At 40.7% G+C, this 22,152-nt stretch overlaps 3 protein-coding genes across 6 annotated transcripts; 1 reads left to right on the forward strand and 2 right to left on the reverse strand.

Moving 5' to 3' along the window:
- Window positions 1-153: 153 nt before the first annotated feature.
- On the forward strand, window positions 154-15,615 carry LOC119220809 (cartilage intermediate layer protein 1-like). Of its 4 annotated transcripts, none has more exons than XM_037477061.2 (6): window positions 154-204; window positions 404-440; window positions 543-576; window positions 696-746; window positions 867-1,035; window positions 1,256-1,775. In XM_037477061.2, exons 2-6 carry the CDS (start codon window positions 429-431, stop codon window positions 1,356-1,358), a joined length of 369 nt encoding a protein of 122 aa, XP_037332958.2. In that variant the 5' UTR covers window positions 154-204; window positions 404-428; the 3' UTR covers window positions 1,359-1,775. The 4 variants fall into 4 exon arrangements, with proteins under 4 accessions (XP_037332958.2, XP_062422231.1, XP_062422230.1 ...); XM_062566247.1 differs by lacking the exon at window positions 1,256-1,775 and adding an exon at window positions 14,955-15,615 and having other exon boundaries at window positions 183-204; XM_062566245.1 differs by lacking the exons at window positions 154-204; window positions 404-440; window positions 543-576; ... (1 more) ...; window positions 867-1,035; window positions 1,256-1,775 and adding exons at window positions 13,854-13,917; window positions 14,117-14,153; window positions 14,256-14,289; ... (1 more) ...; window positions 14,579-14,747; window positions 14,955-15,604.
- LOC119220541 (cartilage intermediate layer protein 1-like) lies at window positions 4,658-6,283 on the reverse strand. Its single transcript, XM_037476642.2, has 6 exons — window positions 6,205-6,283; window positions 5,970-6,006; window positions 5,857-5,890; window positions 5,689-5,739; window positions 5,388-5,556; window positions 4,658-5,152 (listed from the first exon to the last, which is right to left on the reverse strand). The coding sequence occupies exons 2-6, from the start codon at window positions 5,979-5,981 to the stop codon at window positions 5,050-5,052; spliced, it is 369 nt and encodes a 122-aa protein (XP_037332539.2). The 5' UTR covers window positions 5,982-6,006; window positions 6,205-6,283; the 3' UTR covers window positions 4,658-5,049.
- Window positions 15,616-19,223: 3,608 nt separating the features above from the next.
- Window positions 19,224-20,803, reverse strand: LOC119220543 (cartilage intermediate layer protein 1-like). The gene is made up of 6 exons (XM_037476644.2): window positions 20,732-20,803; window positions 20,516-20,552; window positions 20,380-20,413; window positions 20,210-20,260; window positions 19,908-20,076; window positions 19,224-19,679 (listed from the first exon to the last, which is right to left on the reverse strand). The coding sequence occupies exons 2-6, from the start codon at window positions 20,525-20,527 to the stop codon at window positions 19,577-19,579; spliced, it is 369 nt and encodes a 122-aa protein (XP_037332541.2). The 5' UTR covers window positions 20,528-20,552; window positions 20,732-20,803; the 3' UTR covers window positions 19,224-19,576.
- Between the last annotated feature and the right edge of the window lie 1,349 nt (window positions 20,804-22,152).

Raw genomic sequence — 22,152 nt, forward strand, 5'->3', positions numbered from 1 at the left:
CCTCTGCACGTTGCCCTGGGCTATCTCAGACCAGTCCACAATGTTGCCAAATGTTTTTAATGTTTCCCTGTGGGTGGGGTCTATGTGATTGCAGCAAGCTAAGGGTTTAGCAGACACTGTATATAAACAGCTTCAGTAACCATGTGTGAGTGTAGACAACAGGAGAAGCTGAAGAAGAGAATTGTTTTTTTTTTAAGGACAAAGGTACGTTTTACAATTCCTTGCAATATCATTGACCCTCTTATTGCTACTTTGTTTAATTTAAAATTTATTAAAAACTGATGTTACAGTTTACATTTTAATATTGTAAAGAGTCTGTGAATGTTTATCCACCTCTGGAGAACTTATTTTGATAATGCAATGTTTTATTGATTTTCCTAAATGCAAACATCTTTCCTTGCAGTAATAAAAGTCCATTACCTACAATCATGAACACATTGGTAATGTATACATTTTTTTCTTAATTTGTTAATGTGGATTTACACATTCTTTATGCAGTTTGCCGTATTTTCTGATTAAAACCCTTTTATTCTCTTTAATAGTTAAGCATTGCCATTTTTGCTGGATTGTTCTGTGGTAGGTTAATTATATATATATATCTACAGTTTTCAAGATCCAAAGTCCAAATTCTGACTACAAATAAGAAAAATACACAGTGACAGTAAAGTCTATTTTTACTAAATTATTATTAACAGCAAGCAGCCAGCGGGTGGCTCCGGACGCCATCATTCCAGTGGACCAAGAATGTAAGTTTTTATTTTTTTCATTTAGCATGGCCCTGCTACAATACCATCCATATTCCAAAGCAGATTTCACCTGTTTTAAGCTGCTGTTCTCTAGCAGTCATCATCTCTCTCTTATTGCAGATTGCTGGACTTCATGGTTTGACCGAGACAATCCCAGTGGAACCGGGGACTGGGAGCTTTTGTCTGACCTGTGGACAGAATACCCAGGACAAATCTGTAACAAACCTGTGGCCATTGAGGCACACACCGTATCAGGCATCCCAGCAGTTCTCACAGGGGAGATCTACACGTAAGTTGCTTGATAAGAAAAATGCGATGCACCAGAAAATAATAAATTTGATACTTCTCAATTCCAAAGACTAATTACTGATATTTTGTAATCATCATAATGTCACCACTTTAGCTGCTGCTTAAACACTGAATGCAAACTTAATTCATATTTACTTTAGAAATTTTGTCTTACTTTAAATGTTGTAATGATTTACATAATGCTTGGAACTTTTTTTCAGCTCCCATCCACTTTATGGATTTGTTTGCATCAATAACCAGCAAAAATCTGGGTCGTGCCTTGACTCCAAAGTTCGGTTCATGTGTCCATGCAGAAGCGACTGATTCCACCACAAACACTGCGATGGATAAAAGGGGCAACGTTCAAATTTCGATCACTTGAACTTTTGTCCGATTTTTCTTTCATGTTATTTCTTCTCTCTTGTTGTGCCGGGTAGAGGAAGCATTTTAGGTCTTTTTTGCAGCAAGCAATTAGACTTAACTGTGTGAAGCTAAATGTAGCTTAGCCATTGCTAATTCTATTATCCAAGCTTCTGCTTTTACCATCTTAAAACCTCTTGTGGCATGAGGCCCATATTGTGTTTTGTCAGTCCGTCTATCATCTTTTCTTTTTTGTGATTGTTAAATCAATATCTTGTATTGTCAAGAATAAATCAACAGTACAAATCAATAAAACTGGCAATATACAACAAACTCATTTTGTTGTTACGTTTTACTCAACAAAAGGATTTGATGTTTGGAACAGACGGTCTAATCAGCTATGATACAAAGACTATAGGCAATGCAGGAGAGCAGTTTGACCTTAATTTTAGACAGAGATTGTGTACTTCTTAGGCACAGTCATAACCTAAAGTTGTACAAGCAACTTTAAATTAAAGCTGCGAGCAGCGATGAACGGGCCTTCGCCTCTCCTTGCATGTCGGGGAGGGCAGCGGTCAGCAGGACACGCGGTCAAAAAGAGACTAAAGAGACAAAAGAAGTCATTCTTCGGGCTGGTATTCCAACCTGAGTCTGTGGTTTCATAAACGGAATCCACCAAGACTAGGCTATTGCCGAACTGCAAAAGAACTGCAAAACGTAAATGAATTGTAGGATCACCTTGTTCAGTCAAGGCAAAGGACGACAGCTATTCACACCACTTTTGCTCCATCAAGATATACAGTATTAACCTTTTAAATACACAAACTGGATTACCACGTGGCTGTCTTCCTGAAGAGAGCTTTGCTTAATTTAGTAAATAATACATTTAGTAAGATACGCTTCTCCTCCAGGACATTATATATTGGTAAATTCAAATTGAATCAGTTAAGCCTTGTACTTTCAGGTAAAAGTAATATTGCAATCTTAAGGCAGAGGAGATTCCAGCAATGTTGTCAATGGATTGTGAATTCAGGTTGATAACAAACCCAGGTCTACAGATTCCAAAGCATCAAGCCAACCTCTACAACACAGGACTTGTTGTGAATCAATGATCAAAACGTCACTAAAATAATTTTGATCGCCCCCATTCAGTCAAGGCAAGATTCCTCTCCATGAGCCTTTTCATATGTGGCATGACAAGCTCTTTACCCAGTTCCTTAAAGAATAGCATGGCTTGGCTTGGAGATAACCACAATGCCATCGGCTCACTTGTGATTGCGCAATCAAAATAACACTAAAAGAAGGTTGGATCGTCTCTATTCCGTCAGGGCAGAGAATGCGATCTGTCTGTAGCGGACGGGATCTCCATCCGCTTAGTAGGGGTAAGCAACTCTCCCCCGAAAGGCTGGAGATAAAAGGAATCTATGTCTCTAAACCCCCAGGCCAACTAGTCTTGGGTCTAATCTGCCTAAGCGTAACGCATATGGTAGTCTAGGCCTTAGGATTTGTTCATGTCGCGGTGATGACCTAAGGATAGAATACGAGCATAAGTGTTCATAGGTGTAACCTACCCAGTATATCCCCTAACCACCATATACCGGCAGAGGAGACGCCCCTACTTCAGGGAAGATTAAAAACTGTAACTCAAACATAACAAGCCATACTGACTCAAGGAAATATAATTATACGCCCTTCACAACATAAGTGCACTGGAGGTGTCATATAATAAATAATGCAGATTCATCACAGTTTGACTTCACAGAAAAAAAACAGCAGTGACCAAAACAGAATACAATAAACGTCAGTGATTAGTGTCCTCACGCCCAGTAGTTTTAAAGCATGAAATGGTTCCAGTCCAAATAATGAAAAACCGGATTCCCAGTGAAAATGTTTTTTGACAGTCCGGCAAAATGTTCAAACCCCGTTCTCTTGGTCCACAAGAAGACGGCACAGTAACAAATGAAATGGGCTAGCCAAAATGTTTTGGTCCTAGCAGAACAAAAAAAAGTCAGTTCAGCCCGAGCAAAGCTATACTTCCCCATAGCTTCCTGCTAGTTAGGTTACGGAGAGACATGAATTGCATTTCTATAAAATAAGCTGCTATTCCTAAAAAGTTCACTAGGGGACACACTCTGAGTCAGTGCATGCGTGGGGACCAGGTTGTTCACCAACGCAGTGCTGGTCGATCCCTTTCATGCTGCTCTCGACCTGCGTTTCCTCTTGGCAGGAATAGACAGCTAGTTAACACTTTTCCTTCTCAGTAAAAAGAAATGTCTTGCTTTTCTTGCGTTTACCTATTTCACCCTCTGCTGTCACTCATACAGGAATGATCATTTTGTAAAACTGGAACAGACAAAACAAAGAGGTACCTAAATACCACTCGCGAGCCAAAAAAGCGTGGAGATCCCTGCGTTAGACCTTTTCTACGATGGCGTTTCTCAAGTCAGCAGCGCCTGCTTGAAAATGACTGTTTCCCCCCAATGTCGACCGTCCACGAGGACAACCCGCACCCACCGCCCATCTATCTGGTCTGGCCCACTTGAGATCAAAGTGGACGCAAACGTAAAATGAGCTTTAAGCCCCTGCTCCACGCTGTCCAACTTGGACGTAAGCTTCCCCAGCTCATCTTTGAGAGTGTTGAAGTGCCTGTAGAGGTCTCACAGGGCATCGGACAGAGGCTGGATCCTCAGCACATGCACAGTACTAATGAGTCCATTATTTCATTAATGAAATGAGTATCCAAAGAGCTTTGTGTTGTACAGTGTTATGTTTCAAAAGCTTACAGAAAGAGGAATGTTATTAATGTTCAAAATATAACCAAGAGAATTCCAATTTGCTACATGCAGGTTGAAGGCAGGCAGGACTCAAACACAGGAGTTTTCAGAATTTGCTCTTTATGCACCACAAAATCAAAAAAAGCCAAATGCCTTGCACCAACGACGACTAGACATTGACACGACGAGGGACAACAGGCACACGGGGCTTAAATACACAAGGGAGGTGCAGGTGATTGTACACAGGTGGGAACACTCAGACAATCACAGGACAGGAAGTGAAGCTCACCCAGAGACACGAGAGATAAGAAATTACAAAATGAATGACATAATTTAAAGTTGCTTTTACAACTTTATATTGTGACTGTGCCTAAGAAGTACACGATTTCTGTCTAAAATTGAGGTCAAACCGGTGTCCTGCATTGCCTAGAGTCTTTGTATCATAGCTGATTAGACCGTCTGTTCCAAACATTAAATCCTTTTGTTGAGTAAAACGTAACAACAAAATGAGTTTGTTGTATATTGCCAGTTTTATTGATTTGTACTGTTGATTTATTCTTGACAATACAAGATAATGATTTAACAATCACAAAAAAGAAAAGAAGATAGACGGACTGACAAAACACAATATGGGCCTCATGCCACAAGAGGTTTTAACATGGTAAAAGCAGAAGCTTGGATAATAGAATTAGCAATGGCTAAGCTACATTTAGCTTCACACAGTTAAGTCTAATTGCTTGCTGCAAAAAAGACCTAAAATGCTTCCTCTACCCGGCACAACAAGAGAGAAGAAATAACATGAAAGAAAAATTGGAAAAATCTTCAACTGATCGAAATTTGAACGTTGTCTCTTTTCATCCATCGCAGTGTTTGTGGTGGAATCAGACTCTTCTGCATGGACACATGAACCGAACTTTGTAGTCAAGGCACGACCCAGTTTTTTGCTGATTATTGACGCAAACAAATCCATAAACTGGATGGGAGCTGAAAAAAAGTTCCAAGCATTGTGTGAATCATTACAACATTTAAAGTAAGACAAAATTTCTAAAGTAAATATGAATTAAGTTTGCATTCAGTGTTTAAACAGCAGCTAAAGTCGTGACATTATATCAGAAATTAGTCTTTTATTAGTCTTTGAAATTAGTCTTTGAAATTGAGGAATTGAGTATCAAATTTATTATTTTCTGGTGCATCGCATTTTTCTTATCAAGCAACTTACGTGTAGACATCCCCTGTGAGACTTGCTGGGGTGCCTGAGATGGTGTATGCCTCAATGGCCACAGGCATGTTACAGATTTGTCCTGGGTATTCTGTCCACAGGTCAGACAAAAGCTCCCAGTCCCCGGTTCCACTGGGATTGTCTCGGTCGTACCATGAAGTCCAGCAATCTGCAATAAAAGAGAGATGATGACTGCTGGAGAACAGAAGCTTAAAATAGGTGCAATCTGCTTTTGAATTTGGATGGTATTGTAGCAGGGCCATGCTAAATAAATAAAAAATAAAAAAAATCAATCACATACATCTTTGGTCCACTGGAATGATGGCGTCAGGAGCCACCCGCTGGCTGCTTGCTGTTAAAGATAATTTAGGAAAAATAGACTTTACTGTGACTGTGTATTTTTCTTATTTGTAGTCAGAATTTGGACTTTGGATCTTGAAAACTGTAGATATATATATAATTAACCTACCACAGAACAATCCAGCGAAAATGGCAATGCTTAACTATTAAAGAGAATAAAACGGTTATATTCACAAAATACGGCAAACTGCAGAAAGAATGTGTAAAAAATAAATACATTACCAATGTGTTCATGATTGTAGGTAATGGACTTTTATTACTGGAAGGAAAGATGTTTGCATTTAGGAAAATCAATAAAACAGTGCATTATCAAAATTAGTTCTCCAGAGATGGATAAACATTCACAGACATTTACAATGTTAAAATGTAAACTGTAACATCAGTTTTTAATAAATTTTAAATTAAACAAACTAGCAATAAGAGGGTCAATGATATTGCAAGGAATTGTAAAACGTACCTTTGTCCTTAAAAACAAACAATTCTCGTCTTCAGCTTCTCCTGTTGTCTACACTCACACATGGTTACTGAAGCTGTTTATATACAGTGTCTGCTAAACTCTTAGCTTTTTGCAATCACATAGACCCCACCCACAGGGAAACATTAAAAACAATTGGCAACATTGTGGACTGGTCTAAATAAAGAATGTTTGTTTAAACATTAAGTGCTTCAGGTGTACTGAGAAGGACCTACGAGTCACATTGATTTGGCTACAAAGATATGTTGTCACCTATGGGAGGGTTTAATGAGAAGTCAATGTTTGGAGTGAAGCCGTTCAAATACACTGGTCCCGTCACTATATTGCTTTATGTGTTATGGCAATGCATCACGTCTTTATTTTTATATGTTACACAAATGGCTTATTTCTGAACATTGCATGCAGGCCATGCTTGGATGTATGTGCATGCATACGGCTCATCCTGACCCTCACAAATGCCAAAAGACCCAACCAAGCCCAAGTCACAAAGGTCTCCTGTCAAACGGAAATTATGTTAAACTATCCCAATCCAACCCTCTTCCATGAAGATAGCAGAACTTCTCAAGGCTTTGGTGCCCACATGAAAGCATGCAAAGAGGGGAAATACGGCATCATGTGCAGATGAAGTGAGATGATATTTTTGTCTGGAGATTATGTATTCTGTTAAACCTTTGACTTTTGTTAAAGACATCCTGGTGAAAAAACTCATCCATCCAGCTGAAATATTCTAACTTTCTGGTAAATAAATCACATGTTGACATTTCAGGGATTTCTGACAGATTCCTTTCCACCACACTATTAATGTCTGTTTTACACTGACAGATGCAGATAAAACAAACTGCATGTTCGTTTTATCAAGTTTTACTAAAAGTTAATGTATTCTGCTCCTCTATATATAATTTGGGTGAATCCAATATTAGATTTCATTATAACAATATTATTATTTAATAGATAAAAAAACTGTAGTACGAAATGTTATTCCTATGTTGGCAAACATTTTTCATATTTTACATCTTGCTAAAAGGGGTCAAAAGCTTATAGGACAGATTGTTTGTTGGGGGGTCAGCAGGATTATATCTCCAAACTTGTAAAGCATATTCTTCATTTTCACAACAGCTTTTGTGCAGCACCTCTGTCTGTCTACGTGAGTGTGTGTTTTGGAAAGAGAGAGCGAGAGAAAGCGCTGAGTCACAATGTTGTTTTACGGTTGTGTTTATTGTCATAACTCTTACTTTCACCAGTGGACCATATAATCAATCCACATATTTTTTATCTCCATCTGTGATTGATAGATACTTAACAAACATTTATTTAATCAGAATCTGGCAGAGTTCTTAAGATTTGGTGAAGACAGGCCTTTGACTTTTAAAGTTATTGGTCTTTCCTATTTAGGCCACACCCCCTACAACTTGATCAATTAAAAACCCAATGAGATATCAACAAGCTTTCAAAAACTTTAGATGACATTAAGCCAATGATCATTTTAGTATAGGTTTTGTAAAAATCGGAAAGTGTCTGGGAGGATTTTGCAAAAACGTGTTTTTCACAAAATTCAAAATGGCGGACATAAAACGGTAGGCACATTTGCAATCCATGATTGACTTTTTTGTAGAGCACATCCAAGAGCACCTGTTTGCAAAGGTTCAAGTCAATTGGTAAAAGTGGAAAAAATGTCCCCAGAGGGAGGATTTTTGGGGTTTGATGGTTAAAGTCCAGATGGAAGTGTTTTTAGTTCCTTGCCTAGCTCACAGATCCTTAGGAAATTCACACAGAACTCCCTGCAGCCACCTTAAACTAACACTAATGGTGTATTGTGGACCAAAGGTGGAAACATTGATTTGGTTATAGCAGAGATGCTCACAAGTCCCAAAGCTCGAGTCCGAGTCGAGTCTGAAGTCTTTCGAGGATGAGTCTGAAGTCGAGTCTGAAGTCACCGTGTGTGCGACTCGAGTCGCACTCGAGTCCGAGTCTCCAACTCGAGTCCCCATCTCTTATCAACGTCCCTTTTACCGTAAAAAAAACATACCAACAACTTTTTACTCCTCCTTTACTCTTTACTTGATGTTTTTTTTGTGGTTTTTCCCATAAAATGAAAATACGAAGCGTAGCCGCTAAACCGGAAGTACGTAGATTTTCGCAGTAAGAATCGACGCAACCGTCTGTAATGACAGCGGTTACCAGGGTAACAAGGAGAAAAGTTCATGAACGGATATAAATAAATAATCCTGGTCTGACGGGATGTGTTAGCAGCAGTAGTTGACTACACTCGCTGCTCTTGGCTCTGATATTTTTTGTCCACGTATTGTTTTGCTTCAGTGAGCAGAACAGAGACAGTTAAAGGAGAGTAAACGGTCCGCCGCTGGAGTGCATACGTCCCGACGTCAGCGAACCGTCGGTCGGACCGCCAGCGGCACCAGGGGCACCCCCGCCTTCCCGTCAGCGCCACCCAGCAGCGGCATTTGACATCTTATCGTGTGTGGCCGCGTGTGTGTCAATGTACGTGTTAAGTAGGCAGGTAACAGAGGGAGCGATATAGCGAGCTCATCAGATTTTTCCTAAAATTAAACATTGTTCACGAGTCCCAAAGCTCGAGTCCGAGTCGAGTCTGAAGTCTTTCGAGGACGAGTCTGAAGTCGAGTCGGAAGTCACCGTGTGTGCGACTCGAGTCGCACTCGAGTCCGAGTCTCCAACTCGAGTCCCCATCTCTGGGTTATAGGATATATCATTAAGTCTAGTATTGCTTCAAGTAATGCAATTGTTATACAATCTGAACCTGGATGCCCCTGGAGCTCCTCACTTCCAGTACAGGCTACCGGAGTTCCGGCTTAGGGCCAAAGGTCTGCAGGTCTCCCCTCTTAGCGGAAGAAGAAACCTTGTCACGAGTTTGTTCAGACAGGACATGCAAGATCATTTTGTTCACTTTGATGGGTAACAGAAAGCTGAGAGGCTCAATGACGCTAACAACAGCTAAGGTCATTACAGGTGGATATTTCTGTGAATTGACCTTGATTTAGACTGCATCTTTAAGATAAACAGGACAAGAAAAATGCACTGGATGTAAATTGTATATGTGATGAATTCGCAATCTGGAGAACGAGACAAGTGTTTCTGTGGTTCTTGCTCTTCAGCTGAGAGGCTGAGAGGCTCAATGACGCTAACGAGGGAGTCAGAACCAAAAACGTCTGATTGTAGCAAACTTAGTGATGCTCACTCATCCACCAATATTACTTTGAGCTAAAAGTAAAGAGGCAACGGATTTTAGTTTAATTTAAAATGACTAACTTTTTCTTCTCTCAGCCCGAATTAGAAAAATATATCATACATGTCAAGCGCAAGAGGTTGCTAGGCAACGTGAGCGACTGAGGAGAGAACGATTTGTAGAGCCACAAACTATTAAGCTACATATTAGCTTCATATTGAACCTGTGTACCAGTTCATCGAAGCCGCGCGATCTTGGACAAAAGAACATGTAGTCCCCCAGGCAGGACGGTCTGTGCTGCTTTAATTCATAGGTTAGACAGCGTGAGCACCCAGGATGGAACCTGCTCTAATCCACAGAGGGAGGTGGCAGCAGAGGGGGAGGGAGATAAAACCAGGCCAAGAGTGCTCCCTCTACTCCTTTTTCTGTCTGACAATGATTGACCAGCAGTGTAGCAATGATGCCTCAAAAAAAACTATCCAGTCCAACAATCTACCGCCTCCGGAAGCGCTTCCACCCTTGAGGGACAAACAAAACCATGGGCGGACAACAACAGGGCAGTTTGTGTAGGAAGACCCGCCTCACCTAAAACTCCACATAAAGAAATATATACTAATGGGCATACTGCTTGCCAGCTTCAAACTGTATTGCTTGTCACAAATATAGTTGACTGGAGAGTCCTTACATGAACGAAGATGAGCTGATGCAATCAGCTCGAGGCGTTCACACAGGAAACACATGCAAAATAAGAGCAAACATAGCAAGAGAGGCCGGGTAAAAAGAAGAGCAAAAAGAAAACACCTTCCATGTTCCGTTTAAATTCAACTAGAGTCCAAGACCACATCTTTTTGCAGACGATGTGGTCCTGATTGCATCCTCGGTCTGCAGCCTCCAACTCTCACTAGAGCGGTTCGCAGCCGAGTGTGAAGCGGTTGGGATGAGGATTAGCACTTCCAAATCTAAAGCCATGGTTCTCAGCAGGAAACCGATGGATTGCCTGCTCCGGGTACAGAATGTGTTCCTATCCTCACTTATGCTCATGAAGGACGGGTCATGACCGAAAGAACTAGGTCACGGGTACAAGCGGCCGAAATGGGTTTCCTCAGGAGAGTGGCTGCCGTCTCCCTTAGACATCGGGTTAGAAGCTCAGCCATTCCTGAGGAGCTCGGAGTAAAGCAGTTTCTCCTTTGCATTGAAAGAAGCCAGTTGAGGTGGTTTGGGCATCTGGTAAAGATGCCCCCTGGACGCCTCCCTTGGGAGGTGTTCCAGGCACGTCCAGCTGGGAAGAGGCCCCGAGGAAGATTATATCTCTACACTGACCTGGCAACGCCTGGGGATCTCCCTGTCAGAGCTGGTAGACGTGGCCCGGAAAAGGGAATTCTGGGGGCCCTGCTGGAGCTTTTGCCCCCGCGACCCGACCCCAGATAACCGGCTGAAGATGAGATGAGATGAAAATGAAATAATTTCATGGTATGAATTTTGAACAAATTAAAGTCACGAGACTTTTGTAGCCGCTCCTCATCTTAGCCAAAGCTATAGGCCTTACATTTTTCCTACATCCCATAACTGGTTGATGTGGGAGGTGTGTTTCGACAAGGAAGAAGGAGACATGGAACAACAAAGACAGCATGTTTGGTTCTGCTGCATCAGTTTTAATTCGTTTGGGTAAATGGTCTAACCATGGTCTACATGATCCATCAAGTACATACCAGATACACACTTGATGTGGTTTTGGACTAGTTGAATTTAAACGGAACATGGAAGTTGTTTTCTTTTTACTCTTCTTTTTACCGTGCCTCTCTTGCCATGTTTGCTCTTATTTTGCATGTGTTTCCTGTGTGAACGCCTTGAGCTGATTGCATCAGCTCATCTTCGTTCATCTAAGGACTCTCCAGTCAACTATATTTGTGACAAGCAATACAGTTTGAACCTGGCAAGCCGTATGCCCATTAGTATATATTTCTGTATGTGGAGTTTTAGGTGAGGCAGGTCTTCCTACACAGACTGCCCTGTTGCTTTTTGCCTTTTGTTTGTCCCTCAAGGGTTGAAGCGCTTCCGGAGGCAGTAGATTGTTGGACTGAATAGTTTTTTTTTGAGGCATCATTGCTACACTGCTGGTCAATCATTGTCAGACAGAAAAAGGAGTAGAGGGAGCAGTCTTGGCATGGTTTTATCTCCCTCCCCCTCCGCTGCCAACTCCTTCTGTGAATTAGAGCAGGTTCCATCCTGGGTGCTCACGCTGTTTAACCTATGAATTAAAGCAGCACAGACCGTCCTGCCTGTGGGACTACATGTTCTTTTGTCCAAGATCGCGCCTCTTCGATGAACTGGTACACAGGTTCAATATGTAGCAAATTGCTCTCTCCTCAGTCGCTCACGTTGCCTAGCAACCTCTTGCGCTTGACATTGATATATTTTTCTAATTCGGGCTGAGAGAAGAACAAGTTCCAGTCATTTTAAATTAAACTAAAATCCGTTGCCTCTTTATTTTTAGCTCAAAGTTATATTGGTGGATGAGTGAGCATCACTAAGTTTGCCACAATCAGACGTTATTGGTTCTGACTCCTTCGTTAGCGTCATTGAGCCTCTCAGCCTCTCAGCTGAAGAGCAAGAACCACAGAAACACTTGTCTCGTTCTGCAGATTGCGAATTCATCACATATACAGTTTACATCTAGTGCATTTTTCTTGTCCTGTTTATCTTATAGATACAGTCTAAATCAAGGTCAATTTACAGAAATATCCACCTGTAATTACCTTAGCTGTTATTACTGCCTAATATAGTTCAAATTGACCAACTGCATAAGGGACATTTGCACACTATATCACTACTCTTAATACTATCATAAACTTATACAACTCTTATTCACATATGGACATTGCACTTTAGAATGTATATTAATTAACTCAGCATGCAAGCAACGATTAACGTGAAGAGAGCTTATCTTAATTAATTAATTAATACATTTAGTAAGATACGCTTCTCCTCCAGGACATTATATATTGGTTAATTCAAATTGAATCAGTTAAGCCACATGTCGATGTCCGGCCCGTGAATGAATTATCTTTAGCCCGCATGATCAAATCTATTTACTATTAAAGCTGGCCCGCCGGTATATCGCACGCATCACCATAATACTACAAATCCCACAATGCACTCTCCGTGTTTTTCGCAGGCCCGCGAATGCGCGCCTCACAGTTTCTTTTACATACCGCTTGTGTCAACTTTCGTTGTGTACCTTATCGTCCCTTTTACCGTAAAAAACCATACCAACAACTTTTTACTCGGTTAGATTTTTTTGTGGTTTTTCCCATAAAATGAAAATACGAAGCATAGCCGCTAAACCGGAAGTAGGTTGATTTTCATAGTAAGAATCGACGCAACCGTCTGTAATGACAGCGGGTTACCAGGGTAACAAGAGGAGAAAAGTTCATTAATGGAGATAAATAAATAATCCTGGTCCGACGGGATGTGTTAACAGCAGTAGTTGACTACACTAGCTGCCCTTGGCTCTGATTTTTATTGTCCACGTATTGTTTTGCTTCAGTGAGCAGAGCAGAGACAGTTTAAGGAGGTCGCAGAGTAAACGGTCCGCCACTGGACTGCATACGTCCCGACAGAAGCGAACCGTCGGGCGGACCGTCAGCGCCACCCTCTTGTCAGCGCCACCCCCCGTCAGCCGTTGGCGCCAATCGGCAGTGGCCCGAGTCCGGTCGAAGTCGGCAGTATCTGGCCCGAACCTAAAATGAGTTTGACACTCCTGAGTTAAGCCATGTAAGGCAGCACAGACCGTCCTGCCTGTGGGACTACATGTTCTTTTGTCCAAGATTGCGCCGCTTCCCAAGATCGCGCCACTTCGATGAACTGGTACACAGGTTCAAAATGTAGCTTAATATGTAACTTAATAGTGTGTGGCTCCACAAATCGCTCTGTCCTCAGTCGCTCACGTTGCACTAGCAACCTCCTGCGCTTGACATATATTTCTATCCGAATTAGAAATATATATCAAAAAATTTCCCCAAAGGTTGCAATTGCGGGGCCAATAAAGAGCACTAATGGCGCGACGCAAAAAATTGAGATGCAACGTAATGCATTGCCATAACACATAAAGCAATAAAGTGACGGGACCAGTGCATTTGAACGTCTTCATCTCCAAACATTGACTTCTCATTCAACCCTCCCATAGGTGACACCATATCTTTGTAGCCAAATCAATGCAACTCTTAGGTCCTTCTCAGTACACCTGAAGCACTTAATGTTTAAACAAACATTCTTTATTTAGTCACAACAAAACCTCTGCAAGTTGCCCTGGGCTATCTCAGACCAGTCCACAATGTTGCCAAATGTTTTTAATGTTTCCCTGTGGGTGGGGTCTATGTGATTGCAGCAAGCTAAGGGTTTAGCAGACACTGTATATAAACAGCTTCAGTAACCATGTGTGAGTGTAGACAACAGGAGAAGCTGAAGAAGAGAATTGTTTGTTTTTAAGGACAAAGGTACGTTTTACAATTCCTTGCAATATCATTGACCCTCTTATTGCTAGTTTGTTTAATTTAAAATGTATTAAAAACTGATGTTAAAGTTTACATTTTAATATTGTAAAAAGTCTGTGAATGTTTATCCACCACTGGAGAACTTATTTTGATAATGCACCGTTTTATTGATTTTCCTAAATGCAAACATCTTTCCTTCCAGTAATAAAAGTCCATTACCTACAATAATGAACACATTGGTAATGTATACATTTTTTTCTTAATTTGTTAATGTGGATTTACACATTCTTTATGCAGTTTGCCGTATTTTCTGATTATAACTCTTTTATTCTCTTTAATAGTTAAGCATTGCCATTTTTGCTGGATTGTTCTGTGGTAGGTTAATTATCAATATATCTACAGTTTTCAAGATCCAAAGTCCAAATTCTGACTACAAATAAGAAAAATACACAGTCACAGAAAAGTCAATTTTTCCTAAATTATTATTAACAGCAAGCAGCCAGCAGGTGGCTTCTGACGCCATGATTCCAGTGGACCAAGAATGTAAGTGATTTTTTTTTTTCATTTAGCATGGCCCTGCTACAATACCATCCATATTCCAAAGCAGATTTCACCTGTTTTAAGCTGCTGTTCTCCAGCAGTCATCATCTCTCTCTTATTGCAGATTGCTGGACCTCATGGTACGACCGAGACCATCCCAGTGGAACCGGGGACTGGGAGCTTTTGGTTGACCTGTGGACAGAATACCCAGGACAAATCTGTAACAAACCTGTGGCCATTGAGGCACACACCTTATCAGGCATCCCAGCAGTTCTCACAGGGGATGTCTACACGTAAGTTGCTTGATAAGAAAATAAATTTGATACTTTTCAATTCCTCAATTTCAAAGACTAATTACTGATATTTTGTAATCATCATAATGTCACCACTTTAGCTGCTGCTTAAACACTGAATGCAAACTTAATTCATATTTACTTTAGAAATTTTGTCTTACTTTAAATGTTGTAATGATCCACATGATGCTTGGAACTTTTTTTCAGCTCCCATCCCCTTTATGGATTTGTTTGCCTCAATAACCAGCAAAAATCTCGGTCGTGCCTTGACTACAAAGTTCGGTTCATGTGTCCATGCAGAAGCGACTGATTCCACCACAAACACTGCGATGGATGAAAAGAGAAAATGTTCAAATTTCGATCACTTGAACTTTTGTCCGATTTTTCTTTCATGTTATTTCTTCTCTCTTGTTGTGCCGGGTAGAGGAAGCATTTTAGGTCTTTTTTGCAGCAAGCAATTAGACTTAACTGTGTGAAGCTAAATGTAGCTTAGCCATTGCTAATTCTATTATCCAAGCTTCTGCTTTTACCATGTTAAAACCTCTTGTGGCATGAGGCCCATATTGTGTTTTGTCAGTCCATCTATCTTCTTTTCTTTTTTGTGATTGTTAAATCATTATCTTGTATTGTCAAGAATAAATCAACAGTACAAATCAATAAAACTGGCAATATACAACAAACTCATTTTGTTGTTACGTTTTACTCAACAAAAGGATTTGATGTTTGGAACAGACGGTCTGATCAGCTATGATACAAAGACTCTAGCCAATGCAGGACACCGGTTTGACCTCAATTTTAGACAGAGATTGTGTACTTCTTAGGCACAGTCATAACCTAAAGTTGTACAAGCAACTTTAAATTAAAGCTGCGAGCAGCGATGAACGGGCCTTCGCCTCTCCTTGCATGTCGGGGGGGCAGCGGTCAGTAGGACACGCGGTCAAAAAGAGACTAAAGAGACAAAATAAGTAGGGCTGTCAAAAATAGCGCGTTAACGGCGTTAATTAGCTGTTTGTTGTTAATTACGTCAATTTTTTTGACGCATTTCACGCATGCGCAGTGTGACAAATTATTCAGGTCCGGAAAGAACCTCTTCTTCTAGGGAATGCACTTCATCCTATACAACACATTACTGCCACCTGCAGGCATAAGTCAGGCCGTCAGGTTCAGCAAGTTGTTTGCGCCAGAGACCCGCTCCCCCCGCCCCCCCCCCCCCCCCCCCCCCGTTCTCGCGCAGCAGAACAGAGAAGAAGAAAAGCTCCGCCCAGCAGAGCAAGAGCAGCGCTGTTCTGAAACATGCGGAGGAAGAGAAACCAATGCGATCTAAATCCTCCCAGGTATGGGAATATTTCACACTGAAATGGGGGTGGTAGCGGATTTCTTTGCAGCGCCAGTCGTTCTAATCGCCGCGCTCGACTTCAAGGTGTAACCTTTATTATTGTTCGGTCTGAAACGGCGCGCCCAGTGACGGGTGGTGCAGCAATATTGTTGTTCGGGTGGAAATCGGGAGAAAGGTCGGTCCGGGAGATTTTCGGGGGGGGCTTTGAAACATCGGGAGGGTTGACATGTCTGGTCATGTCTGGTCATCGCAGGAGCACAAACTCGCAGCAGAGTGGGATAAACTGCAGAGGCTCGAGACCCTTCTAGAGCCATGCAGGGAAATCAGTCTGTAACTTATCAAATAACATTGATTTGATTATTTTCTGGAATGAATTAAAAAATCAAATATCAATAACATATATTTATGTAAAAAATAATAATTATGATAATAATAATGATAATTATGTATCTGTGTCCTGTTATTTATCTTTAGTATGCATTTCAGAAAGAAAAAATGGTTAGGATTCAGGTGTGATTAATCATGATTAATCCACTGAAAATTCTGATTAATTTGATTAAAATTTTTAATCATTTGACACCCCTAAAAATAAGTCATTCTTCGGGCTAGCATTCAGACCTGAGTCTGTGGTTTCATAAACGGAATCCACCAAGACTAGGCTATTGCCGAACTGCAAAAGACCTGCAAAACGTAAATGAATTGTAGGATCACCTTGTTCAGTCAAGGCAAAGGACGACAGCTATTCACACCACTTTTGCTCCATCAAGATATATTAACCTTTTAAATACACACACTGGATTACCACGTGGTTGTCTTCCTGAAGAAAGCTTTGCTTAATTTAGTAAATAATACATTTAGTAAGATACGCTTCTCCTCCAGGACATTATATATTGGTAAATTCAAATCGAATCAGTTAAGCCATGTACTTTCAGCTAAAAGTAATATTGCAATCTTAAGGCAGAGGAGATTCCAGCAATGTTGTCAATGGATTGTGAATTCAGGTTGATAACAAACCCAGGTCTACAGATTCCAAAGCATCAAGCCAACCTCTACAACACAGGACTTGTTGTGAATCAATGATCAAAACGTCACTAAAATAATTTTGATTGCCCCCATTCAGTCAAGGCAAGATTCCTCTCCATGAGCCTTTTCATATGTGGCATGACACACACTGTCCGATGCCCTGTGAGACCTCTACAGGCACTTCAACACTCTCAAAGATGGGCTGGGGAAGCTCACGTCCAAGTAGGACAGCGTGGAGCAGGGGCATAAAACTCATTTTACGTTTGCGCCCACTTTGATCTCAAGTGGGCCAGACCACATAGATGGGCGGTGGGTGCTGGTGGTCCTCGTGGAGGGTCGACATTGGGGGGAAACAGTCATTTTCAAGCAGGCGCTGCTGACTTGAGAAACGCCATCGTAGAAAAGGTCTAACGCAGGGATCCCCACGCTTTTTTGGCTCGCGAGTGGTAAATACTCTAGCAGGAAGCTATGGGGAAGTATAGCTTTGCTCGGGCTGAACTGACTTTTTTTTGTTCTGCTAGGACCAAAACATTTTTGGCTAGCCCATTTTATTTGTTACTGTGCCGTCTTCCTGTGGACCAAGAGAACGGGGTTTGAACATTTTGCCGGACTGTCAAAGAACATTTTTACTGGGAACCCTGTTTTTCATTGTTTGGACTGAAACCATTTCATGGTTTAAAACTACTGGGCGTTTATTGTATTCTGTTTTGGTCACTGCTGTTTATTTTCTGTGAAGTCAAACTGTGATGAATCTGTATTATTTATTATATGACACCTCCAGTGCACTTATGTTGTGAAGGGCGTATAATTATATTTCCTTGAGTCAGTATGGCTTGTTATGTTTGAGTTACAGTTTTTAATCTTCCCTGAAGTAGGGGCGTCTCATCCTCTGCCGGTATATGGTGGTTAGGGGATATACTGGATAAGTTACACCTATGAACACTTATGCTCAAATTCTATCCTTAGGTCATTACAGTGACATGAACAAATCCTAAGGCCTGGACTACCATATGCGTTACGCTTAGGCAGATTAGACCCGGGACTAGTTGGTTTAGAGACATAGATTCCTTTTATCTCCAGCCTTTCAGGGAAGAGTTGCTTACCCCTACTAAGCGGACGGAGAGATTGCATTCTCTGCCCTGACGTAATAGAGACGATCCAACCTTCTTTTAGTGTTATTTTGATTGCGCAATCACAAGTGAGCCGATGGCGTTGTGGTTATCTCCAAGCCAAGCCATGCTATTCTTTAAGGAACTGGGTAAAGAGCTTGTCATGCCACATATGAAAAGGCTCATGGAGAGCAATCTTGCCTTGACTGAATGGGGGCGATCAAAATTATTTTAGTGACGTTTTGATCATTGATTCACAACAAGTCCTGTGTTGTAGAGGTTGGCTTGATGCTTTGGAATCTGTAGACCTGGGTTTGTTATCAACCTGAATTCACAATCCATTGACAACATTGCTGGAATCTCCTCTGCCTTAAGATTGCAATTTTACTTTTAGCTGAAAGTACATGGCTTAACTGATTCAATTTGAATTTACCAATATATAATGTCCTGGAGGAGAAGCGTATCTTACTAAATGTATTATTTAATAAATTAAGCAAAGATCTCTTCAGGAAGACAGCCACGTGGTAATCCAGTGTGTGTATTTAAAAGGTTAATATATCTTGATGGAGCAAAAGTGGTGTGGTTAGCTGTCGTCCTTTGCCTTGACTGAACAAGGTGATCCTACATTTCATTTACGTTTTGCAGGTCTTTTGCAGCTCGGCAATAGCCTAGTCTTGGTGGATTCCGTTTATGAAACCACAGTGATTTATTTTCTCTCTTTAGTCTCTTTTTGACCGCGTGTCCTGCTGACCGCTGCCCACCCGGCATGCAAGGAGAGGCGAAGGCCCGTTCATAGCTGCTCGCAGCTTTAATTTAAAGTTGCTTGTACAACTTTAGGTTATGACTGTGCCTAAGAAGTACACAATCTCTGTCTAAAATTGAGGTCAAACCGCTGTCCTGCATTGCCTACTGTCTTTGTATCATAGCTGATCAGACCGTCTGTTCCAAACATCAAATCCTTTTGTTGAGTAAAACGTAACAACAAAATGAGTTTGTTGTATATTGCCAGTTTTATTAATTTGAACTGTTGATTTATTCCTGACAATACAAGATAATGATTTAACAATCACAAAAAAGAAAAGATGATAGACGGACTGACAAAACACAATATGGGCCTCATGCCACAAGAGGTTTTAACATGGTAAAAGCAGAAGCTTGGATAATAGAATTAGCAATGGCTAAGCTACATTTAGCTTCACACAGTTAAGTCTAATTGCTTGCTGCAAAAAAGACCTAAAATGCTTCCTCTACCCGGCACAACAAGAGAGAAGAAATAACATGAAAGAAAAATCGGACAAAAGTTCAACTGATCGAAATTTGAACGTTGTCTCTTTTCATCCATCGCAGTGTTTGTGGTGGAATCAGACTCTTCTGCATGGACACATGAACCGAACTTTGTAGTCAAGGCACGACCCAGTTTTTTGCAGATTATTGACGCAAACAAATCCATAAACTGGATGGTAGCTGAAAAAAAGTTCCAAGCATTATGTGAATCATTACAACATGTAAAGTAAGACAAAATGTCTAAAGTAAATATGAATTAAGTTTGCATTCAGTGTTTAAGCAGCAGCTAAAGTCGTGACATTATGATGATTACAAACTATCAGAAATTAGTCTTTGAAATTGAGGAATTGAGAAGTATCAAATTTATTATTTTCTGGTGCATCGCATTTTTCTTATCAAGCAACTTACGTGTAGACATCCCCTGTGAGACTTGCTGGGGTGCCTGAGATGGTGTTTGCCTGAATGCCCACAGGCCTTTTACAGATTTGTCCTGGGTATTCTGTCCACAGGTCAGACAAAAGCTCCCAGTCCCCGGTTCCACTGGGATTGTCTCGGTCGTACCATGAAGTCCAGCAATCTGCAATAAGAGAGAGATGATGACTGCTGGAGAACAGCAGCTTAAAACAGGTGCAATCTGCTTTGGAATATGGATGGTATTGTAGCAGGGCCATGCTAAATGAATAAAAAATAAAAAAAAATCAAACACTTACATCTTTGGTCCACTGGAATGATGGTGTCAGGAGCCACCCGCTGGCTGCTTGCTGTTAAAGATAATTTAGGAAAAATAGACTTTACTGTGACTGTGTATTTTTCTTATTTGTAGTCAGAATTGGGACTTTGGATCTTGAAAACTGTAGATATATATATATAATTAACCTACCACAGAACAATCCAGCGAAAATGGCAATGCTTAACTATTAAAGAGAATAAAAGGGTTATATTCAGAAAATACGGCAAACTGCAGAAAGAATGTGTAAATCCACATTAACAAATTAAGAAAAAAATGAATACATTACCAATGTGTTCATGATTGTAGGTAATGGACTTTTATTACTGGAAGGAAAATCAATAAAACGGTGCATTATCAAAATAAGTTCTCCAGAGGTGGATAAACATTCACAGACATTTACAATGTTAAAATGTAAACTGTAACATCAGTTTTTAATCAATTTTAAATTAAACAAACTAGCAATAAGAGGGTCAATGATATTGCAAGGAATTGTAAAACGTACCTTTGTCCTTAAAAACAAACAGTTCTCTTCTTCAGCTTCTCCTGTTGTCTACACTCACACATGGTTACTGAAGCTGTTTATATACAGTGTCTGCTAAACCCTTAAGCTTGCTGCAATCACATAGACCCCACCCACAGGGAAACATTAAAAACATTTGGCAACATTGTGGACTGGTCTGAGATAGCCCAGGGCAACTTGCCGAGGTTTTGTTGTGACTAAATAAAGAATGTTTGTTTAAACATTAAGTGCTTCAGGTGTACTGAGGAGGACCTAAGAGTCGCATTGATTTGGCTACAAAGATGTGTTGTCACCTATGGGAGGGTTGAATGAGAAGTCAATGTTTGGAGATGAAGCCGTTCAAATCCACTGGTCCCGTCACTTTATTGCTTTATGTGTTATGGCAATGCATCACGTCTTTATTTTTATATGTTACACAAATGGCTTATTTCTGAACATTGCATGCATGCCATGCTTGCATGTATGTGCACGCATACGGCTCATCCTGACCCTCACAAACGCCAAATGACCCAACCAAGCCCAAGTCACAAAGGTCTCCCGTCAAACGGATATTATGTTAAATTATCCCAATCCAACCCTCTTCCATGAAGATAGCAGAACTTCTCAAGGCTTTGGTGCCGACATGAAAGCATGCAAAGAGAGGAAATACGGCATCATGTGCAGCTGAAGCGAGATGATATTTTTGTCTGGAGTTTATGTATTGTGTTAAACCTTTGACTTTTGTTAAAGACATCTTGGTGAAAGAGCTCATCCATCCAGCTGAGATATTCTAACTTTCTGGTAAATAAATCACATGATGATATTTCAGGGCTTTCTGACAGATTCCTTTCCACCACACTATTAATGTCTGTTTTACACTGACAGATGCAGATAAAACAAACTGCATGTTTTTTTTATCAAGTTTTACTTAAAGGTAATGTATTCTGCTCCTCTATATATAATTTGGGCGAATCCAATATTAGATTTCATTATACCAATATTATTATTCAATAGAAAAAAAACTGTAGTTTGAAATGTTATTCCTATGTTGGCCAACATTTTTCATATTTTACATCTTGCTAAAAGGGGTCAAAAGCTCATAGGACAGAATGTTTGTTGGGGGGTCAGCCGGATTATATCTCCAAACTTGTAAAGCATATTCTTCATTTTCACAACAGCTTTTGTGCAGCACCTCTGTCTGTCTACGTGAGTGTGTGTATTGGAAAGAGAGAGCGAGAGAAAGCGCTGAGTCACAATGTTGTTTTACGGTTGGGTTTATTGTCATAACTCTTACTTTCACCAGTGGACCATATGCTCAATCCACATATTTTTTATCTCCATCTGTGATTGATAGATACTTAACAAATGGACCAAAGGTGGAAACATTGATTTGGTTATAGCAGAGATGCTCACAAGTCCCAAAG

This window comes from Pungitius pungitius, chromosome 12 (genome assembly GCF_949316345.1).
Source record: "Pungitius pungitius chromosome 12, fPunPun2.1, whole genome shotgun sequence".
In the NCBI taxonomy this organism is placed as follows: Eukaryota; Metazoa; Chordata; class Actinopteri; order Perciformes; family Gasterosteidae; genus Pungitius; species Pungitius pungitius.